At 36.7% G+C, this 24,484-nt stretch overlaps 1 protein-coding gene across 2 annotated transcripts in view; it reads left to right on the top strand.

Moving 5' to 3' along the window:
- The window catches only part of RNGTT (RNA guanylyltransferase and 5'-phosphatase), a 171,126-nt gene that overhangs the window by 91,958 nt on the left and 54,684 nt on the right, over window positions 1-24,484 (top strand). For both annotated transcript variants that reach the window (XM_083857734.1, XM_083857735.1), the window contains exon 13: window positions 15,050-15,150. In XM_083857734.1, the coding sequence (XP_083713860.1) occupies window positions 15,050-15,150 (101 nt within the window). The remainder of the gene's footprint in view (window positions 1-15,049; window positions 15,151-24,484) is intronic.

Here is a 24,484-nt window from a genome sequence, read left to right on the forward strand (position 1 = left end):
CATATTTTGCTAGGCCTTCAAAAAAGGTAGGATTCTGTCCTCTACCAAATTTGGTGGGTGTTATTCCATTACTTCTGAAACTCTGCAGTGTCTCACTGCAAATATATATGAATTAATTTCTTAGGAATCTTAATGGTGACTGGCCAGGAAAAAAATGGAGGGGGAAAAAAGTTATTAAAATTTCGATCATGCAGAAAGCAAGGGTTTTTTGATAATATTTTTTTAACTAGAATGAATATTCCAGCTTGTTTTTAACTGGATATACAGCTCTGCTTGTACACATCTTGATTGCTTAGAAAAGCCTATAGCTATTAAAGAAGTAGAGTTTTGCTGGTTTTAGAAAAAGAATATGTTTAGTTGTGGCTGAATATTGTGAGAACTGCCTTGTACTGGAGGGGAATTTTGATTAACAGTAAATTTTCATTTCAAGTTATCATGTAGCTCACTGTTTAAGAATCAGTTATTGGCTTGGGGTAAATTACAAAAACTCTTTTTTTTCTTAAGATGAAAGAAGTGGTTTTGAGACATGAATATCTTGGCAGCTATTCATAAAGGGGAGTTTCTTTAGGGGCTGCAAGGGCAATGTCATGGTCATCTGCCGGCACCTTTGATTGCTCTCTTCCATTTCTGACTGCAATCACACTTGCTCGCAGTTCTCTTCTGCAAGATTCCATTTACTTAAATGCACATGGGTGTGATCCCCAGGTGCTGGAATCAAAGGGGTTGGGGCACAATACTGGATGTTGAACAGTACTCTCCTGTAAAAAGGGTGCCGTTTAACTCCCTGCATCCCTCCTCCTGTACAAAGGAGGAAGGATGCAGGGAGTTAAACACCATTAAGTATTCTTATGCCACCCCGAAGACAAAATTACTTTCCTTCTGTTCCTAGTGAACAGCTGACTGTTGATCCCTTTGTATGCTACTCTTCTGCTCTAATTAGGTTTTAGTGTCCTAGAATGGTTGTGTTTTTTTAATGGTCTTTCTATTTTACCCCCAGTTGTGAGGGGGAGTCCAAAGCTTTAGATCCTTTGTAATATCTTCTTGGAGCATATTATTCTGTAATATGTCTGTTTGAAACAGTTATAAGCAGTTGTCAGAACCTGAGCTGCTCCCTCTTCTGAAACTCATTTATTTCAGAGCTTTTCTCAATTTCACACATTTTGAAAGCACAAATACACATGTGCAACAGAGGATAAAATGTACTCAAAAGCCTAATAACCTGTGTTGTCTATGTAAGGCAGCTAAAACTTTGATCCACCTATTTTAGTATTTTGGTAAATGCGGAATGGTGCTTGACCTAGTATCTCCCTCAACTTTCACTGCAATCATAGCTCTATTTTAGCTAAGATGTTTTTGATTTCCACTTGAACTGAATTTCTAGATCTTTCTGCCAAAACCAGTACCACTGACTCCCCATCTGCTAAGATTCATATTCTTTGTCCCAACTTTAGAATTAATTTCAACAAATAGCTTGTTAAATGATTTCAGTTTATAAAAGTTGTGTTCTCTTTCTGTTGAGGATGTACTATAGAAGAGAAAAGGTTTTTACAAGACAGCTCATAAAATGAGCATGATACTTACTGTTCTTGGTGTCAAGAGAGATGTAGTTCCACATGGCTCTGATTCTTTCTGGAGTACCTGCTGGATCGATGACTGGTGGCCTTGTTCACTTTGGTGTCATCTCTGTACTGCTCGCTCTGCTTTAAGAAAGTTTTCGAAGGATTCTATTGAAGTTATTTCACAAGTAGGATTGAGCTTCACAGAGATCTAATTTATTAGCTCAGAATTCAAACTAGCATGGTTATTATTATCTCAGCATTTATTGAAGTGATAAAAATCTTGCAGGTTGGAAGAGATTTTTAAACTGTCTTCCAAACATCATCACAGATTCTTGCTTGAATTAATGATGTTATTTTTTTTCCTATGGTGTTTTATATTCTAGAGGTTAAGGAAGGGACTGTTGTCTTTATGACGTTAAGAAAAAGAATGCGTGGGAATGAAATCAGATTTGAAAGAAGCTTCTCCTGAACTGGCTCAAGTTTGTCTGCTTTCTTCTCCAGAATTTTCCAGTGACTACACACCAGACAATTCAATTCACTTGATGGATGCTAGGGAATTGGTGCTATGAGTTGCAGTTCTTTTTCTTAAGAAATACAATTCTGATTTTTAAATACATTGTACATTTGTTTATGGAAAAGTTGTGCTTAACTTCTCCTTCTATTCTCCCTTGTTAAAATGTTAAACTGTTGAATAGCAGCTAAACCTGATGGCATTTGTTTTGGCAAATGATAATTGTCACTTACCCCCTCCCCTAATTCTTTGAGTCTTCAGCTGCTTGCCTGCTGGAAGCATAGCTACATTAACATTTAACGTTTTGTATCCTTAAAGAAGAAACATTGAAGAAAAGGAAAGGAGAAAAAAGTCTGACTCCAACCCTTCTGCTAGTGACAGAGTGAAAGCTCCCTGCCAGCAGCAGAGAAGTTGGAATAGGTTCTTCATGGCAGTTGCTCAATCCCAGTATTCAAACCAGAGATTTTGTGTTGCATGTCTGATGAGTGTTTGTGTGGTCATGCTGCGTAGAAGGGGTAAAAAAATCTGATGTGGAAGGAACTATTGTTTGGTTACAAGGCAATATTAACAACTGACATCAGAACCACTGCCTTTAATGGAAGAATGCCCTTCCCAAGAAGGATAGCAACTAATTTCACAGTAACTGGATTTTTTTTTGAGTAATGTTCTTAAAATAGAACCTGTGTTTCTTTTCCCTTTACTTCCAGTGCTCAGCAAATAGCTACCCTATTCAACTTAACCTGTTCTTACCCAGAGGTACTGATTTGTTTGTTCCTAAGTCAGAACTACAAGGATTAATTTCACACAAAGAGTGGGTAGGATACTTTAATTTTCTCATTTGACATGGCATGATTTTTCTTCTTAGATGAGGATTTTCCCCTGCTCATTACCCAAATTAGTCTCCTGAAAATGCAGTTTTAAGTTGCATTAGTCTTGTAGGAGACTTGAAAGAGAAAGTACATACTGATTTTTTTTCAATATACATTTTTTCCCCACTTTGCTTTTTGTCTCTGAGCATATCAGCTTGCTACTTGAAAAGTAAAAGCGCTGCAAAACAAATGCTGAGTTCTACTGGTTGGACTTAATTCCCATGTTGTACGAATGTTTCCTTTTGAAAATAAGGATGTGAAATACGTGGTTTGCTATTTTAATGTCAGTGGCTAATGATGAATTTAATATGATTAAAACTCATAATTTTATAATTTATATACTAGAATATGTAGTTGGAAAGGCTAGTTTCTATTGTTTCTTACAAAATACCACAGGATTCAGTATTCCAAGCAAGACTCATGAATATTTAATTCAAGGAGATTTGTAGCCCTGTAAGATGTGTAATAAGCTAGCTCTTAATGACAATTTTGTGTAGCATACATTTAGCAACATGTAGAAAAAAATCCTGCTGGCAATTCTGTGCATCATCTTTCAGGCATATCTGTTCAGCTCTAGGGGCTTTTTAGCTCTGGAATTATAAAGAAAAATTGAACTATGTCTGAGACCAACATGCTGCAATTTCTTAGTACTGGCACATTTCTCCTTATGTTCAGACTAGCTAAAAACCCCAGCCTACTGATTGCCTTTTGATGTAAGGCTTCATTCTTTTTTTTTTAAGATTGGCATTCCTTAAGAAGTATTTTGAAATATATTTTTGCATCTTTCTGTGTACGTTTGGTAGTTTTCATTAATCTTCCTGGGCTCTGAGGGGATTTTCTGAAATGTTATTCCTGGTGTACTGATTATCATCATAGCTTACTAAAAATGTCAGCAAAACCGATGTTATGATGAAGCCTTAAATTAGCAGGTTGGAGCTTCTGCAAATGTGGCCTCTAATACTGATAAATTACCCAGCTTCCAAATCAGGTTATTGTAGTGAGTCAGCCAAAAGCACTGCTGCTCAGTTCATGGAGGTTCTTTTGTTATACCAAGATGCTGTGACTGTCAGACTTGAAGCAGTGAATACTTTCTGCTGATCCAACCCAATTTTTTTTCTAGGAACCTTTGATCACAAGGTAGCTAGCCACAAAGAAAGAAGTCCTCTGAGAGACTGACTTCCTTCTTTTTCTGGTGTAAATTCAAGTGATGACTACACTTAAGCTTGAGTTAGGACAGAGGTGGTAAAAATGAAAGGACAGAAGGTGAAGAGAGATTGGTGCCATTGGGTTTAAGAAATGAGAGAAGGTTTTGGTTGGTGTGTACAACACCTAAAACTTGCAAATGGACATAAACAGTAAGGCTCATTAAAAAAAGTGATGCAGTGAAGCAACTATACTTATCACTTTATACAATGAAAATTTATGTATTCTCTACCATTAGTAGCTTTGTGTGACCAAGGCTTTTTTCACAGTGAAAGTGTGAGAGGAAAATTAGAAGGAAGATGATCTCCCTAAGAGTCTTTCAAAGATTTGTTGTGTTGCTGGGGCAGAGAGAAGAATAATCAGCATTGCTTTAAGAGAGAAAAGAAAAAACAGTAAAGGAGTGAGCCAGGAGTGCTTCTGTATTATCTTGAGTCTCCCAACAGTTTATGGATAGCTGTTTTAAGTCATTTAGCTTCTTACCGCTGGGTTTGTTTATATGTGTTCCTAGAAACAGGTAGGTAGAAATCAACAGTGTATGGCTGAGAAAAAGTTACATAGATATGAGCTTGTCCATTCTATTACTTTATGGTTAAGGCTGTTAATGAGTTGTGAAGCTGAATTTGAGGAGTAAATACAATAGTTTCTGGTGACAGTTTACACTGCTGCTACATGCTGAGGCTATCTCAGCTTAACTTAGTGATACAAAGTGAAATATAGAGTCAAATACAGCAATGGAAGACAAATTGAAGTATCTTGAGTGTTTCTAGTATTATGTTAGTTTTTCAGAAGACTTACATAGCACATATGTAATGAAGTTATAAATGAGGTTAGTGATGGTGAAAAATAAGAAGATTACAAAATAATCAATAGCAATAAAAATCAAATGTCTTAAATAGCAGACATGAACCATTACCAGTTCCTTTGACCATGGGCACTATAGTTCTGTTGTCAGGAAATTGTCACAAAGGTAGAAGTATGTAGCTCTTCAAAAGTTACCTTAGTTTACCAAAAGTAGAGTTTCTAATCAAAGGCAGACACCAGTTGGTCCATATTGGATCATATATACATTAGTCAGTTATATGAAGAAATTTACTTTTTTGGTTTTGCTTCAAACCCAAGTATTGGCGTTTCTAGGTGCAGACCATTGTATTCAGTGAAAGGACAGAAATGATCAAAAACAGGTTTCTGCTGCTCATAGTAATGTGCTGGGGCAAAGAGGAAAAAGAATTTTGTGGCTGTTACATTTTGATAGCTATAAACATAGAGTTTTGGCTGTGATATGAACTTCATTTATCAAATATTAATAGGATTAATATGTAAATGATGTTAGTTATGAATAAAATGTCCTCATATTTTTCTCCTTGCTTAATGGAATATTGAGAAAAGCTATTAGTATAGCTGTGAAACAAGATGTTTAATGAAGCTGGAGGTATAAAGCTAAATTAAAGTGCAAGAGGAGAAGACGTTTAGCCTGCTAATTACTAAAGAAGTCCAATATAAATATTACATTAGCTGGAGGATCAGAGGCACTTTTGGAAAAAGTAGTTTTGTATTAACATATTAACAAAATAATTTCTCCATACAGGTTAACCTTCTAAACCTGATTTGCATTCAAGTGTTAAAATCCTTAGTATAAAACATAATCTAACAGTATTTAAATGGATCCATGTTTTGCTTCTTAGTCTGGCATGACAGTTAAGCTTAATATTTCATAGGTAATTTTAATTATAACAGTTTTCATTCTACTTCATATAGCTTCAAGTCATATTTTCATAAAAGACAAATTGTGTTACAATAACATTTTCTCAAACAGCTGTTCCAAAACAGCTATTGACAGCTAACCAATTCTAATGCATTAAAAGTATCATTCCTACTTAATTCTTTATCTATATAAAAGGAAAAAATTCTGGAATGCAGATGTGATTGTGTCATAAAATTTATGACACGATTGATGTTAATTTTTTCCTTATTTTGATTTCTGAAGTGGAATGGAAGAATTAACACAAATTTATTTGCCTACATGGAATTAAAGCAGCATGGAGACTTCACTGTCAATGAGTTATTTAAAACTGTTATCTGGAGTTGGCTCTGTCATCCTTTTGGTTTAACCATGAACACTCTATTAGTTGAATTTAGCCAAAGAACTTGTCTTTTCTCCATCTTTTTTAGTCTCTAAAGTTACTGTTGCAGATTTGCTTTCAATGATGTGACAGCATTGCTTTGTATAATATCTGGAATTCATTAACAACCTTATTTTCAAGCTGATCAAATATTTATTGAACTTCAGTGTGTCTATTCTGATCAAATCACTGAACCAGGCAAAAAGCCGATGTTCAGTGAGGACTGCAGCTCCTTGATTGTTCAGGCGGTTTGAATCAGTAATTTAGAACACTAAGCATTAAAAGCAGCATTTATTAATTTCTTTTTGTTAAAAGAGTTTTTTTGAAGGAAAGGAATTAGCCTTTTTTTAAAAAAGTAATCTTTTAGTTAGGGCGTTATGGCCATCTCTCCATGGTTAGACACAGATTGTGCTTGGTGGAGGGTTTGGTAAAACACATGAAAACTCCGTGAAATTGGAAAGTATTTGAATTGTGTTTTGTAGCTATAAAAAGTTTGCAGCCATTTTGTATTCTTACACATTTTCCATTCTGTGTTTAGATTCTTGTGTTTTGTTGCAACTATGGAAATGCCTTTCAGAACTGACAGGTGTTTGAAAACTACCAGTGTTTATCTTAACCTGATCACTCTTAGGAGTACTTACAGATCACATCTCCCTGTATTTCCTTACAGATGTAGAAAAAGTTGCCTCACATTTATTAAAAGAAATGCCTGCTTTACTATTATACAGAAATTATGTCAAATGTCTACAAGAAAGAAATCGGTACTGGGTACATTTGATTTGTTTTTATAAAGAACAAAGAAATCCTGATAATCTTTGAGACACTAAGAGGGTTTTTTTAAAGCACCTTTTTTCAGTGTTATGTGTCTTTCCCTTCCTGAAATGCATTTGTCAAAAGTTTTACCTATGCATTACATTCATAGAAGTTTCTTAGATGCCTCTAAATTCCTCAGATTTTCTAAGAGTTCTCTTTCTGGCTTTGTGATATGTGGAATATCTTTGGCAAACCAGATAGTCAGTTTGGCCAGCTCTGATGTATTTTAAATAAGAAATAAATTATGATGGTTTAGTGCAAGAATGAACAATAATATATTTCTCTTACTGTCTGATGTTTGGTCTAAGTAGAAAGTGTTGTCCAGTTGTTTATTTCCAATGTCCACTTCGGATCAAAGCACTAATTTTATTCCCTTTTTATGTGTATCTGTCTTTATAGTCACACACCCTGTTGTCTGAATCTGGAGGCATTTGCTCTTGTACATTGTTCTCCTTTCTCTCCTCGACCACCAACATTCAAAGTAGCTTTCTCTGTGGGTGGGATGAATAATATCCAAAGCTGGTTTGCTGATGATCAGTGACCACCACCAAACACCATAAATACCATAGTGTATAACACTGTTTGCCTTCACCTCCAAGGATGTGAGTTAGAGGTAATCCCACTGCTCTCAAAGTAGTTCTTTCAAATAACCTATTTGTTTCTGACATCAGTAAGAAAAGCTGGACTTTCTGCTCCTCAGCCAGGGAGTGTGTTGGGCCTGTGATCAGACTAGTATATCCCTTTCTTCCAGTTCTCAGTGTCCTGCTCAATATACAGCAAGAACAAGCATTAATCACACTTAGTCATCAATAACCAAGAATCTTCTGGTGCCACATTCCCTTTTGCTTAGCTTTTTCCCAGGCAAAGAAAATAGCATATATGAGGATATGCAGTGGTGGTCCGTAGGAACTATGGCATGATTGTAAGTTGTTTGTATGGGCACTTCGAGGAACAGGAGTTGGAACTGAGAAGAGAATCTGGAAGGCACAGAAGGCAGAATTTTTGAAGGATTTTAAGGATTGCAATTTAACTGCTGATGACATAACTTATTTATTCAAATAGACTTTAGTGTCTTGTGTTTGGTGGGGTTTTTTGTTGTTGTTGTTTGTTTGTGGTTTTTTGTTTTTGTTTGCTTGTATTTGGGTTTTTTGCATATGTTTTTGTGGTGACAGTTAAAGAAGTACATTACCATGAAGGCTTTAAGAGGTTTAATGATAGTATTGGGATTTTGCATATGTTTTTATGGTCATGTTGTTAATACTTTTAACTTTTACAGCAAACTTACCGGTTTTCCTGAAAAATCAGTCAGGTAGGCTAAGATGGATCATTTGATCTTGTGATGGTGCTTGAATACAGACAAATGTGGGCTGTATTTCCAGGAGCAAGTGCGTTAATTCCCAGCTAAAGGCATGAATCTGAAAAGAATTTTTTCAGCAAGTTATCAACACCTCTCAGTGCAACGCAGAAGAATACAAATACACTTTGTGTACTGCTGTATGTGTAAGCAATGAGAAGAGTATTGGATAGTAGGTTCAGTTCTGTTCCCTACTCTTCTAAAGGCTTTTGTGAAATTACACTATGATGATGTGTGTGTTAGCCAAAGGTGAAATTACCCATGCAGTTAGACTCAGACTTACTCATTTTATCTTAAAAAGGGAGTAATTGCATGGAGAGCCAGGCTTCAGTCTAAAGCGAGGCATTAACAAGACTCAGTGTAGAAATAAGCATTTTTAAGCACGACTATAATAAATGACTGTGGTAACTTCCCTAAGATATGTGCGATTTGTTCATTATGAGGTATTTTTGATCTAGGTATCTTGTATTTTGAATAGGGATTATAAACTTGAGATAAACATTACTGTAGTTTGAATAGGAGTTATAAGCTTGATATAAACATTGTTGTTCAGGTTTCTCTGTCCTTTATGCAACAGAGCCAACTCAACGAGCCCAGTAGTGGTTTCCAGTCTTAAAAATCTATGAATATACAATTGACTCAATGGTTGCCTTTGATCTTGTGGTTTCTTGATCCATTGTTGTGATTTATTCACATAATCTGTCAACAGTGTTAGCAACTTCCGTGTCTTCAGATAATTTCTTTATAAAGTCTAGCCTGAAGTGATTGATTAAAATCAATCCTTTTGGTTCTTTAAAACAATCCAGGGTCTGTAGTGCAAGAAAATAAAAACACATTTTGGGTAATTATTCTGTCTTTTTGTTTACCCAGCTGAATGCAAACTATTAGATTGGGCAGGCCAGCAGCTGCTCTATGGATTAAGAGGCCTCAGAATTAAGCAGTGCTCTTCAGATAAAACGTTTAACACTGTTTTGCATTGTAAGAGGAGCAGATTTGTTGCCATCATAGGTTTGTCATAGTTAAATTTTATATTTAGTGGTTAAGTTCTATATTTAATATTTATCTTTCATATTCAAGGTTATTTAATTGCACTTTATTACGTTTTCAGTGTGGTTAAATACTGATATTATTTGCAATGTGGCGAACTACATTTAATGATTTAAAAGAACTCCAGTAGATTCCCAGTCTTGGTAAACCCCATCCCCTCCCACCTGCTCTGTTCTCACTCCTCAAAGGTACTCAACCTTCCATACCTCTTGGGCAAGTATGGCAGTGCAAACAAACCTTCCCTGAGCTTTCTGTGCCCTTTATTTTAGCTTTCTTTCTAATTTGGTGTGTGCCTGCAGCTGCCAGCTTTGCAGGCCTTCCAGATACTTTGCAGGGCTAGGTCTAACCAGTTTACTGAGTAGAAATTAGAGCTGACAGGCAGCAGCTCTGTGCCACTTGGGAGAAAAGAAAGAAGGAGAAAAGAAAGAGCTGGCTTATTTGCTGCCTTCCTGTCATTTGGAAGGAGTGAGGGAAGATATGGAGGAAGGGAAATGTAAGGTGGCCTGTGTTAGCTGCTGCTTGCACTTTGGAAGGATGGTATTTAATAAGGGTTATGAGAGGTAGAGCTGGCTGATTAGAATTTGTAGGATAGTGAGACATCCACCCTTGTAAAGGAAACATTCTTTTCCTCTTCTTGATGAGACACGAACTTCTCTCTTTATCATTCCACCACCTCTTCCTTTTCAGTCGCTAGGAGAAACTGTTTGTTTTGTCTAGACTTTAGGCTGAAGTCACTCAGTCTTCCAGGTGGGTGTCTTCATGGTGAGTCAACACCACCCCAGACTGCCTGCCCAGAATGCAGTCCCAGAAACTATCCTCTCTCTCCCTCCTACAAAATACTAAGCAGAAACATCTATCCCATGTAGAAGCAGCTATTTGGAGTTAGTTTATCCTCCTTATGGGCCTCTGATACCTCCATTGTTTAGGCTTTCAGCTTTCTGCTGTGCCATCCATCGAATGCAAATGCTGACACATGACTTTAGGCAAATAGCAAACCTGTGTGTGCGGCTATCTGTGGTTGAGAAGAAATGTGTCAGCAAAAGTTAAGATAACAGAACCTGAGGCTTTGAGGGCCAGCCTTTCTCTTGATCTGATGGGAGACAAGAAAAAAGTGGCCCCCCCTTTCAGCAGCTGTGAAGGAAGGGGGGAACTTAGTATTCTGGGACAGGACAGGGGATTGAGGTTCAACATGACTAACAACCCATAACCATACCCTGCACTGCTACAATGGTTCTAACGAGGGTCTAACAAAACCCTCATAGTGGTTTAACTAGACACACTTGGGCCTATGGGATTGAGTTTGAGGTGAGAAATCAGTGAGTTTAGCAGCCTAAAAGGGATGCCAGAGCATGTGCTTTCTGTTGAGCTGTCTTCAGTGACGATTCTTCATCTTGGGGCATTGGATGTGCATTTGACCATTACGGTCATTTTTGTATCCTTGTCTGAAGTTCAATATCCCCATAGTAGGGGTGTATTTGTGATGCTACTTCTGACACATCTATTGTCCCTGATCTTCATCCTCTTCATGAAAGTAAGGGCCTGAGGAGAGAATGGCCACAGAAGATAGGGCATTTCTATGACTACTACTTACTACTACTATTGAAAAGATAGAAGAAGTGTTGGGTAGATGGTGAGTGGATGTGAAAAGATGTAGAAAAATGTAAAACTTGAAGAGCTTAGGGTTCATAGCCAACTGAAGGCACTGATACACTTATTTTTTGAAGGACCAGTTCTGGATGTTGCAGCTCAGGTTTGTTTGTGCTCTGTAGGTGCAAGGTAACAATGTAATGGAATAGCTTTTGCCTTGGCCTCTGGAGTCTGTACTTCAGCGTGAAGGGCATTAGGTGTGTCCCTGAAGGAAAACTTCAAATTTGGTTTTACATTGATAAAATCCAGTTTGCATGTACCAGAACTGCCCAGCTATTGCAATTGAAGTATAGTAAATAGGAAAAAAATGGGGAATTTATTTTGAATGTTCATTGTTTTTGCAAACTAAAATTCACCCAAATATGGCTGCTAAAAGAACCACCAAGCAAAGAGAGACACAGTTTTGTAGAGAAATTTACACTGGAAGGGCCTTCAGGAGACCACCTAATTGTCGTTTAAAGCTATTTGAGATAGTTTCTGATTTGTCAGTGTACCTTTTTGGTGTGGAGTTCTAATTTTTGTGCTTAGACTAGGTTGACAGGTTTCAGATTGAAGCATTAACTTTGTATTTGAGATGACAGGGGATGTTTTAGAAGTAGTCGTGTACATAGATATTTGTTGGGGAGTGGTGATGAGGATATCATTGCTATGAATGCTATATTTAAAATGCTAGGGTGTAGTTTGATCTCAAACAGATTGCTTCATATTTTGATTGGGAATTAAAATAAAGAGTAACTTCATGCAGAACAGGTCTGCAGTATGCAGTGATTCATCTAAGGTGAAGTTTCCATATATTTAACAAGCAGAATTCTTGTTTGGCTTCAGCTCATGTTTAAAGAAGTTGATTTGGCACTTAGCATTCAAACTCAAAGACTCACTAGTGCTCTCTTGGGTCTGTGGACTCACCTGTTAAAATTAATCTCTATCTTAGGGATTATTAATATGGCCTTTGAATGAATTCTCCTTTTGAGTCAGACTTCTGTGAATTTCTGTCTTTCATGGTAACAGAAGTAGTTGAGGGAAGCCAGGGAAGAGCTGTATAAATTGTTCCTTGTAGAAGCATTGAATTCTAATGGCTTATCTAAGGCTTTGTAGCTGTTTCTGAAAATTTACCTGTTACCTTTACCAGGTATTTGGTATTAACAAATTCCTGTGAAGTGAGAAGGCTGTTGTTTGACAGTGGTCAAAACTAAGTGTAATAGTCAAAAGGATATATTTTTTGTTATTGCTTTCTAAGTGAGATATCTTTGACTAACTTGAGGTGTGCTAGAGATTATTTTTTTATTGATTGAATAAAATGTTTATCTGAGACTTGTCTCACACTATGCTGGTTCTTGAGGTAAAGAAAATAACTCCATCTTAATGAAGAAATCCTCCCCCATTCCCTTCAAGTAAACTAGCCTGTTAATTTTAAACTTGAGTCAAGATTTTGGATCCCATATTGTAATTACAAGTATGCAGATATATTCTGTCAAAATACTGCTTTTCATTACTGATCTTGGAATAGTTGCTCCTGTCTGTTGTGAAGTTGGTTTCTTACTAACTTTCAGGAGGATATAATTTGTCAGTCTAGGGAAAAGAGTTTTAAAGAATTGAATAGTAGATCCTATGTGAAAAATCTACATTGGTACCTAAACAAATAAGGTAGAAAATACATTACCATTTAAAAAAACCTGAAGGTATCATGGAAGATCAGGAAAGAAATAAGTCCTGTAAGCTTGGTATCTGGATGGGACAAAGGAGTAGAAACAATAAGGAATCTAGTAGTTGGTATTGGGTGAACATGATTTATATAGTTGGTGAAAATTACATACCTGTTTGAAAGGAAGATTATGCCTCTCCAACAAAGGGTTCAAAACTGATTTAAGTAAGGATCATATGGTTTTTCTTGCTAAGATTTCCAGAAATTCTCCAAAATTTTCTTGGAGAAACTTAAGTAATGTGAGACTTAAAAGGTTCTTGCACAGATATCTAATTGACTATAAAGTAGGAGTGAATGATGGGGTACTTTTCAGTCCTCACCAGGGAAGGGAGCCACCTGTACTGCATGTAAGCAAGTATGAAAATTGGATGAACCATTCAGCAATGTTTTCTTGATGGATCAGCAAGGGCTGGTCCTAAATGTGGAGAATTATAGTACGCTCTTACAAAACTGGATGGCTGAGTGATAAAAGAGTGCATAAACTTTTATGTAGATAAATTTAGAGTAATATAAGTGGAGAAAAAAATTTGTAACAGCACACGTAAAATGATAGCCTCTGAGCTGAGTGCATTTCTATGCATACAGAGGCAAATGAAACTGTGAGTTGCATGGGAACAATGGGCTTGGATTGTTAAGCATTTCTCTTAGCATGATCCCTGGGAACTGCAAGTCTTCCAAAACAACAGAAACTTGTTCAAAAGAAACAAAAGGTAATGGTTTTATTCCTGCAAGGTAATCAGGCCATGCATGAAAGGTTATGCCATGGGCTTTTGCAGCTGATGGAGGTTTACATGGTCTTACTGGAGGGCTATATAAGCTCATGCAGAGAAGCTGAAAATAGCTAAATTTGTAGAAATCACATTTGAATCACATCCACATCAGGAAATCTCTGAGCTTCAAAATGGATAGTTTCTCAGAGAGTAGTAGTGGAAAATATAATCTATAATTGCTTGCTTTTCATTTTCCCTGAGCACATGCTGTTGGCTGTTGATAGAGGCAGGATACAAGGGCTCTGGTGAGGAAGGTTTTTATATAGATCAAATGTAGCTTTTCCTCAGAATTTCAATGCTGTGATATAGAGAGGTTGATCCATCCTTTTTGCATCATTAAGAATTAATGACCATCTTTTCATCAAGAAATGATAAGTCAGATACGCTGCATTTATTTTGGAAAGAGTAACTTTACATTCTTCCATCAGAAAACAGAAAATTCATCTGCTTTTTGTCATTTTAGATCTAGAACTGTTTGGTTTATCATCAGTAAAGTCTGTATTTTGAAAATATTTTACCCAGCATGAGTGCATTGTGATGCTGATGACTTCTGTTACCAAAAGATAGTGGATGTTGTTGGTTAGTTTTATTTTTCATATACAATTGCATAAATTTTCTCACTGCATATAAATAAAGAAGTAAAAATTCTCATTCTAGTCATCTGCAAATTATTCTTTTTTGCCCTATTCATGTTAATTCAGATTTTCTCCATTGTCATGAAAGATATTTGGTAAGGAAGGGGTCAACGAGTTAACTCTCACTGATAGCTGAGGATGAACAAAATGACAGCAGATGATAGCAGAGACTATGAGAAACTAAAGCTCTAATTTAGGAGAAAATTGTTCCTTTCAACTTATGGTTCCAATGTGTACTCTCTCTCTTTAGCAAGACATGCTCTCTTATTTATGTTCGGGTATATCATGATGTTCTTTAATCTTTACATAACTTAAATTCCTTTGCTATGAAAGAACATGTTTCTGATGAGTCTTTCTGAGAGCTGGCAGTATGGCGGCTTCTGCCTTTTTCATGTTTTGTCAGCCAACAGCATGGATAACAAAAATATTGTTCATAAAATAGTTCCAAAATGTTGAGATTACTTTAAATGTGTCTTTTCTATATGTCCTTTGAGTGATTTTGTTTCTTTCTGTGCTGTCATATTTTCCTGAGAATTTCCATTAGCCAGAGAGAGATAATGAAGTATGCTAATTTTTATTTCCATTCTCAGCTTTTTATTATATGCAATGGCAGAGCTACAGTGCTAAGCAGTTTTAAAAGGGAGAAGCAAATAAAGTAGTGAAGCACAACTACCTCCATGGTAATGGTGTTCATTGTTTCAGTCACTAACTATTGTAATTCATTAGAGACAGCTAATAGAGTCTAAAAGGCTGAATTGTTACTTTTAAAACCAGTGAAAACCAATAAGCATAATTAAACTGCATTTTAATTTACTTCAGAAATACAAGCCCGGTCGATGTGATGATATTTTGAAATGGAAGCCACCCAGCCTGAACTCTGTTGATTTTCGTCTAAAGATAACAAGAGTTGGTGGAGAGGGGTATGTAATCTCTTCCCTTTTTAAATCTGTAACGCTCGTGTGAATGTCCCTTAACAGTTAATCTCTCCTCTGATATTTCTTGACACTTTCTCAGGCTAAGCCTTTCTTTATTCTCTAGAATTTGTTCATTCAAAACATAAACAACTGCTGCAATTAGTGTTGTACTGAAAACAATGGCAGATGTTTATATTGTGGATTTACTCATTCTTAAATTAAGTTTCTTCAAATTTCTCAAAAAATGTCCCATTTGGCTTTGGCACTAGCCTGAATGTTTTTGAGAGTAGGCAGGCTGTATTGGGTTGAAATCCTAAAACTGTATTTCGTTGATTTTAGACAAAATGATAACAACTGAAGCTTTCTTCTACTTTAGAATTTTACACAATGACAAACAGTGCTTATTTTCTTAGAGAAAAACAAAGCCTGACATTTTTACTTGTTAGAGATTCTTTAGTATTGTCTTCAAAACTGTTAAAATCTTAATCAAAACCAGTGAGTTTTAATGGCAGAAGACATGAAAATCTTTACGTTGGTCCTGCGTACTATTTCCCTAGTTCAGTCACTGCATATATTAAATAGAGGTTATTTTCATCTTTAGTTGTGCTGGGGAGGGGAAGGGAAAGACTGAATCACTAGATTGTTTGCTTTGGAAAAGATTTTGTTTAAAATGAAATTAATGATTTTTAGGTCACTTAGTGTTTTAACATCTGGACTCATTTCAATTGACAGTGTGAAATACTGACATTTAACTTTTCTTTTTCTTGGTGCCACAGGCAACTCAGTATGATTAAACAATTAGTTCAGATATTGCTTGCATATTCCAGAGTGCTAATAATGGCCCATTTAACTTTTAGACATCTGCATGTTACATTAATGAAAACATCTGGTGAAGAGAGAAGATCTTAAGGATATGAGGGTTTTATGCAAAATGTGCTCAAGTGATAAGTTCTCAATGTTTCATGAGGTCAGAATTAGCTGTTCAAATTTTTGTGTTTGAAAATGCAGAATAGAGTCTTCAGTGATAACATAACTATTTCAGAAAATACACAGAAATACTTCATTTTACTTCAGATAATCAGCTCATTACATTTTTTATTTGTTTGCAATTTATTTAAGTCACAGGATAATGTAATATGAAAGATTTATGTAAATTTCTATTAAAAATTGCCCATTATTTGATAGGAAGGTTATTTTTATTAGAGTATTCTTATGACTTCTGCTGGAGTTTACACATACACAGTACTAGCTTGTGATCAGAAACAAAATACAACACGTTTTTCATTTCACATTAATAAAGGAGTATTGTTATCTCTGATTTCAAATACAAAACTGTCAGTGCTGGTGTGTTATGTTTAATATATTACATCATAGATTATTTGATTGGAACATGGAAAAGTTATAAAATGGGAGCCAGCAAAAAAGCTATTTCTAAAAAGTTAGTAGTAGTTAATAACAAGTTATTAAAGAATGACTGATCCATTGTAGAATTGGAATAACTTTCTAACATTTAGAAAAGTTCTATCATATTTCAGCTATGTGAAAATGAGAGCAGTTCTTATATTATGGAAATAACTACCTGAATTACTCTGTAAATAATGTAATATTTAAATATGTCAGTGTTCATGCTGCTCTCACATGCATATAGAAAATCCTAGAAATCTGATATTTCATAAATACAGTTCTTCCAGGTAAATTTTACTCCATCACACATGGCAATTGACTGCTACTAGTAATATAAGTGCATTCATCCAACAAAAATAAAATTTAATGAAGTATGAGGCAGAAAATAATAACTTAGCACTTTTGGGAGAGAGATATTTATCTTAAATAACATCCTATGAAACAGTTTCTGCTCAGCGAAACACAAACTGTGAATAAAATACTCTGGGTTTGCCGGCCTCAATTGTTACTTTGGGTAAAATCTGAAGTAATTTAAAGAAACTTCAGAATAAAACAGGTTTGGAAATTGTTGACTAGAGTTTTAAAGGAAGCATCTTTAACTTTAGAGTGTATAGAGAGAGTTCCTGAGTTCTGTTTCATTTGATGAACTGAGTGTCTTGTTACTGCAGTACATGGGCTTCCTGCCTCCTCCCACCACACTGAGATTAAAAGCAAGCATTGATACTGGTTTCAACCTTTTAGGTAAAGAAAATTTTCTTCTTTGGTAATCCTAACAGGAATTACAGCATTACAGTATGGATAAGGTTGGGAGCGGACCACAGTGGGTGGGTTAGTCATCTGGTCCAACCTCCCTGCTCAAGCAGTCATTCTAGAGCTCATGGCACAGGGTTGCATCCAGATGGTTAATGAATATGTCCAAGTGAAGGAGACACCACAATCCCTCTGGGCAATCTATCCCAGGGCTTGGTCACTGACACAGTAAAGACATGCTTTTTCTTGTTCAGATGGAACTTCCTGTGCATCAGTTTCTGCCTATTGCCTCCTATCCTATTGCTTGGCACCACCAAGAAAAGCCTATCTCCAACCTCTGACATCTCCCTTCAGATACCTACAGACATTGATGAAATCCCCTCTCAGTCTTCTCTTCTGGAGGCTGAAGAGGCCCAGTTCCCTCAGCCTTTCCTTTTAAGAGTGATGCTCCAGTCTCTCAGTCATGCTTGTTTGCCCTCCACTGGACCTACTCCTGGAGTTCCAGGCCTCTCGTGTCCTGAGGAGCCCAGAACTGGGCACAGCACTCCAAGTGTGGCCTTACAAGAGCAGAGTAGAGGGGCAGGATCACCTCCCCATACCTACTAGCAATGGTCTTCCTAATGCACCCCAGGATACCATTGGCCTTCTTGGCCACAAAGCTGGCACATGGATAGCTTGTACTCCAGCAGAAACCCCAGGTCCTTCTCTGCAGAGCTGGTTTCCAGTCGATCAGCCCCCAGCCTATAGTGGCACACGTGGTTATTCCTCCCCGTGTACAGAACTATGTGCATTTGCCTTTGATGAATTTTAGAAAGTTCCTCTCTGTCCTTCTCTCCAGCCTGTTGAGGTCCTTCTGAAGGGCTGCAGAGCCCTCTGGGATATCAGCCACTCACTCCAGCTTTTTGTCATCAGCAAACTTGCTGAGGAGGCCTCTGCCCCTCCATCCAAGTCATGGAGGAATGAGTTAAACAATACTGGGCCCACTACTGAACCTTGGGGAGCACCGCTAGTGACAGGTTTCCAGCTAGACCCTGTGCCACTGATCCCAACCCTCTGGGATCTGCCATTCAGCCAGTGAATCTGTTGGGCATTTGACAGCAAAATACTACAGATGTGGTTGAAGTACTGTTAGAGAATTTACAGAACTTGCATGCTGTTCTGGCACAGATAGGTAAGCAACATTTACAGAAATAGAAGGTATGTCTTTGTATTGATCTCTTACAGACAAATAAGGAGCCCAAGGTAAAGTATTGATCTCAAATACATAACAGCTTGAAACAATGTGAACAGGGATTGTCTGTAATTTCCAAGTCCTCTGTTCTGATTTACAGGCTCATCTTTAAATCCTGAAATGGAGACATAACTAAACCCATGTTGCAGTTGTGTGTGATCTTATCACAGTTTACAGCCTGGGCAGTAGTATTACAGACTGAACCAAATTGCAGAGCTCCAACCATGCAGCCCTTGCATTTATAGGTCACTCAAATAGTGAAAAAAACCCCATATAGGAGTGTTATTTATTCAGTACCATGAGATTAGAGTTCTGTCAGCTGTTGGACATGTCTTTTAGATAGCATATGTAATTGAGATCCTGAACAATTGTAAACAATCTTGTGCATTTTTCATCTGAATAAAGGAGTTACCTCTGGGGAGTTTGCCAGATTTTAGTCAGTATGATTATTTTCCATCTATGTAAATTCCCCTGTGTTTTGAGTTGAGCATTTCCATCCATAGATCAGTTTGCAATAGAAATGTTAACTGCAAAATAGCTGTTTCACCCCAGATGTAGTCCCGTTATGGATGAATGACCAATTGCTTTTATCTGGGCTTTAGTTATTTTACTCTTGATATTGAAAGGAGTTTTGCCATTGAATTAAAAAGGATTGGTTTTATAATCTGTGAAGTACTTTTAGAATAAGCCTGATAAAGATGAAGACTGCATAACAAAGACTAAACATAAAGAAAAAAGATACTACCGCATCCCAAAGAAGGGCAGGATTTTCGTAACCTCAGTGACCTAATACTGGCACTCCTGTTCAGTGCACGTATTTGAAAGAAATTGCATTATTGCACCTTAGTGAGTTACATCTTATCAGCTGAGCCTTGGTAATTGTCCCCTGCGTATTATCATAGTCCAGCCTTTCCAAGCATCAGGATGATGGTTAGATTAACTCTTTTTGTGTCGTGTTTGCAAGAATTTCAGCTTGTGCTCTCTCCCAGTCTCTTCTCATTACATCAATATAGTTAGTCTTACTTAAAAAAAACACACCAAAGCCCCCAACACAAAACTCCTGCAATAGCAACCAGTAACTCATTAAATCAGTTAAATAAGAGAGTACTTTTTTGTTTGTCTCTTGTGAAACAGCAGCTGAACTGAAAAGCCTTAACATTACATGTGTTTTAAAAAGGCTGACCTGCTTCCCAACACTTCTCTTTCATTTCAGGTTTATTAAAACAATGATCTCATGGATACCTTGTGTTTTCCTAAAGGATGATGATGCTCACAAAAAAAAAAATAAATAAGAGAGTCTTAAGCACATTAACTGCTTTTCCCAATGACCTACAAGTTAAATAATCTTATCAGTAGAGAATGTGAAGGACATTTATTTGCTATGTGCAGATTCTCACTTATATTACAGGGAGGACTGCTTTTAAGTAGTAGAGATGCTTTTTCTCAAAATGTCTGACTGTATGAATATTTCTTAAAAAGCCAAAAAACCCCAAACTAACTCTGAGTCTTATTTAAATGTCACAAATATCAAGTGAAAATGTCACATAGTACCATATTTCTGGTAGCTTCCATAACCAGAATTTCTTAAATGTCCATGCTTCCTTTTACAGATTTTAATTAGGCTGTGCAAATCTCTTAATTTTATCTGTATCAGACTGCAAAAATCAAATTACAAGCAAGTTTTTGGGTTTATTTGCTTTGAATTAATATCTTTCTGGGTCAATCTGATACCATTTAAAATCACAGTATAACATAAATTTCATTTCTATTCTGGTACCTTGAAGTGCTGGAAAACATCAAGGATTTTACTCGTCTTTGAAGATGTACTGCTCTAAAAAAGATTAGCAATCTGAAGTAGACATGAACTATTATTAGTGTTAAGTTCACTTTTTAGAAAAATTGTATCCATGATTAACTAGACCATATGGGAAAAACCCCAAACAGTATTTAGGCAAAGTTCTGTTTAGCCTGGACATTGTCAAGTAATAAAAAATGGGAAAAAATTACAATATGTTCAAGGATAGTTGAGATATCCTTGGATCCATTGGATATTACAAATCATCAATCAGATATAGATACCGTGACTACAGGCAAATGGATGCCTTCCTTTTTTTTTTAGAAGTGGTTTTCCTTTTTTTTTTTTTTTTTTTTTTTTTTTTTTAAATGGTTTTTAGTTTCCCTTTTTGTTGTATAAGCTAAAAAAGGACTTGAGGAGAAGAAGAGCTGAAATTGGTTCAAAATGGTTGTGATATTCTCGATTTGCTCTCATGTTTGCTCTATGTTTATGTCCTTTTTATAAGCTAGTCTTTCTCTTCTGCTTTAAAAACAAATTAGTGACTGGCTGAAAAATCGTACGAGTTAATTGAATCAGCTAAGATAGCAGAACTGATGTGATAGTTTGTATGGCCCAGGTGTTGGTGCTCCATTCTCTCTTCCCATTCCCACTTTTATGTGATACTGAAGTTGATCGTTTGAGCTGTGAAGTCTTTGCCTTCTCACCTGTTTGCAGAATGTCCATTATCAAAGATCACAAACTTGTTCTTATATGTGCCATCCAATCTCAGAAAAGGACTTTTACAAGTAATACCTGGTGATAAAAATAATAATCCCATGTTCCATTAGTTTCCAAAGATCACAGACAGTGTTGGGGCTGCATTGCTGTTGGGTACAGCGGAGTTATGAGGCAGAATGCAGATGAAGCTTTACAGCAATAATGGAATAAATAAGGACAAGATGTTGCAAATAGAGGCAAAGATGTGGGCCCATGTGGGGATGACAGCAGGCTGAGTGCATGTTTGAATGGGTTGAAGTGTGTTTATGGCTGTACTGTTGTTAAAGGAAGTACATGTGCTTTGGAATTGCTTACTTTTTGTGGAAATGTGAGAGTTGCAACTGAAGGTAAAAGAGTAATTTGCTTGGCTATCACCTTCAGGCATTCAGCTGTTACTACAGTTACTTTCTGAAAAAGGAAATGTAGGGGCACGGTTGTGCCAAGAAATTGAAGAGGATGTTATGTGCAGAAAGAACAATGCAGTGGCATAGGAAAGGGAAGCCCAAATGCCACCATGGTAGAAATGTGCCTGTGCAGCTGCAACATTGGCATTGCAGAGGAAACTGGTAGACAGACATTTTAATGAAATGCTATGCTGTAAATATATATGTTATATTGTTGTCCTGATTTTCAGCCTTCTGATCTTGTTTACGTAGTTCTACTGGAGTTTCTCACGCATTTAACATAAAGTAGGTTGTTTTCTCATTCCTCTCTGTGATGGACTGCTGGTTTGACCACTGGGGTCAGAGGGGTGTTCCCTTCATCTTCCAGTCCTGGACCAAATCCCAAAAACTAGATAAATTGAAACTCCCAAAATAAAGTGCTTCTTTCCTTGCTCTCAACATGATGGGTGAGTGTTGTTCTTTTGTGTCATAACTGCGACATTATATTGCTTTTATGGGGATATTTAAAATAGTTTTGTAAAGCTTCAGGCTTTAAAAACTATTTTCAAAGTAAACCCTTTAATCTAACCTCTATTTATACTCTGGTACATTGAATAAACTCTTGTACCTTCCACAACTAATACTCAGGATGCTCTCAGAATTTCTAATGTTGTATTTCAAAAATGAAGTCAGCCTCATCCTTTTATATGTTCAAGTGGCAGTCTTGGGCAATCTCCATCTGTCAGATAATTATTCTATTTCAGCTACTCATTTCTCCAGATTTTTTAAAGCTTTGCCTCATATCATCTGAAAATTATCTATGTGCTTGCAAATTGGAATGTAAATGTGGTCTGCTATGTTTTATAGACCCTGTTCCCTTTTCTTGTACTAGCTGTTGCCTTAAAGTAGTCTTTCCAGTTGCTTGTATCAGTTACCATCATGATTATCCACCCTCTTAAGATCCATTTGTATCTCTTGAGTGAGATCAAGAAAAGCTCCCAAATACCACATTTTAAAATTTTTCATACTTCCCATGTATTTCTCTCTTCTAATTTACATTTGGATAGATACTTATTCCTATTTGTCCATGTAGCTTAGATTTCTTGCTACTTGTGAATGTGGAAATGGAGGGCTGATGCCACCCCCAACTGAACTACTGTAAGGTGATAGAATCTGAAGGGAATGAGAGAAGCAGGCAGTGAAGAAATTATATTGGACTTCAGAATAGTTGGCTTTGGCTTTTTCATTTATAGAGGTAGTATCCCACGTCAGGTTCCTCAAATGCAGGGATGTACTCTTCCCTATGCAAGAAGACAAGCAGCTATGACAAACAGGTACAGCTTGCTTGAATGGGGAATTCCTAAGTCAACTCACCCAAACAATGAAATATATGGAATCTGTAAACAGTGACAGACCTCCATTAAAAATGTAGAAACAGTGTTTGAGTGTAGAGAGAGAAGGAAGTAGGAAAGCCAAAACTACACTAGAGTTGAAGGTAAGTCACTGATGTCTGTAGGTACCTTGTTAATGGGAGGAAGACTTAAGGAAATGGTGTGATGCTGATGCAGCACTGGATAGTGGAAAGGATACAAAAAGGCTGAGGGTACACACTGTAGTCTTTACTTTGGTCTGTTCTCAGGATTTTGAGGTCCCTGAATATTGTGGCCGAGTGCAGGGAAGTTGAAGTTAATGACTACTTAGGCAAACTGGACCTCAGGATACTGGAAGGCAAAACTTTGAAACTGGGGCAAGAGTTAGCCTTTGGAGCAAAGGCAGCCAATTAATGTGATAGCTGGGCTGCAGTGGAGTAGACAATTCTTCACCTCTGTTTGGCATTTGTGAGACTGCATCTGTAGTGCTGTGTCTTGTTTTGGGCTCTCCAAATTGAGAAAGACATTGATGCGCTGGAGCAAGTTCAGTGGAGTGCCTCCAAGACTGTGGGGGGATTGGGGAACATGACGTACAAAGAAAGGCTGAGAGAACTGTGTTTCCTCTGTCCAAACTAGAGAAGGCTGTGTAATCCTTTATTGCTGTTTACTACTCCCTAATGCCTGGTGGTAGAGAAGAAGCCACATTGCTCAGAAGTTGATGTTGAAAAAATGGCAGGCAAAGGACACAAATTGTAGAAGGTCAAGAGGAGAAACAGTTTGATAAAAGTCAAACACTGTAGTAGGCTGGCAAGTTGTAGAGTCTCCATCTTTGGAAACATTCAGAAGTTAATTAGATGAGCCTGTGAGCAACCTGATATAACTTGGAAGCTGACCCAGTCCTGAGCATGAGGCAGATGACATGCAATGTCCTTGCCAATCAGACTTATTCTAAGATAATTTGCAGATCAGATGTTCAATATTTTTCAAATAACATGGAACTGTTAGACACTTAAGCTAATACATATTTTAAAACATTTTTGGTTTTCTTTCTTTATGCTGTCTTTACTATAAATAGAGATTTTTCAGTACAGTACTTAGAGTAAGAATACTTATTGTACATGTATTTAATTTACAAGTTGTGGGATTGTCCTTTTTGAGAAGATAGATGAGTTGCAAAGTAAAATAACATACAGTTTTTGTAAACAGGAATTTGATATTGTTCTATGCTATACACTGTAAAGATTTGCCAGATGCATCATTTAAAAGCCATCTAATTTACGTAAAAAGAAGTTAATCTTCCTTTTGCTATAGCTTGAAATAGATATGCTGCTCAAACTTACTGGAATTCAGTTGTGAACATGGTTTTTTTCCACCAGTACATATACATTTTTTGAATTATAGGACTTACTAGAGGGTATTTGTGAACATCTTGTTCAAAGTGCTTTACATGGATTTTAGAAATTGGTGTGAGATTCTTTGAGATGCATTTTTTGCATTTCTGCATGTAGTGACTATTTGGTCTTTTTCAGATAAGGGGTATTCTCTAGGTTTTTTTTTTTTTTTAAGTATGCCATAAATGGTATTTTAACTCAGAATATTTTTTCTCTATTACTGGTTTACAGTATGATTAATATTCAGGGGTGTTTGTTTG

This window comes from Zosterops lateralis (genome assembly GCF_965231275.1).
Source record: "Zosterops lateralis genome assembly, chromosome: 3".
NCBI lineage: Eukaryota > Metazoa > Chordata > Aves > Passeriformes > Zosteropidae > Zosterops > Zosterops lateralis.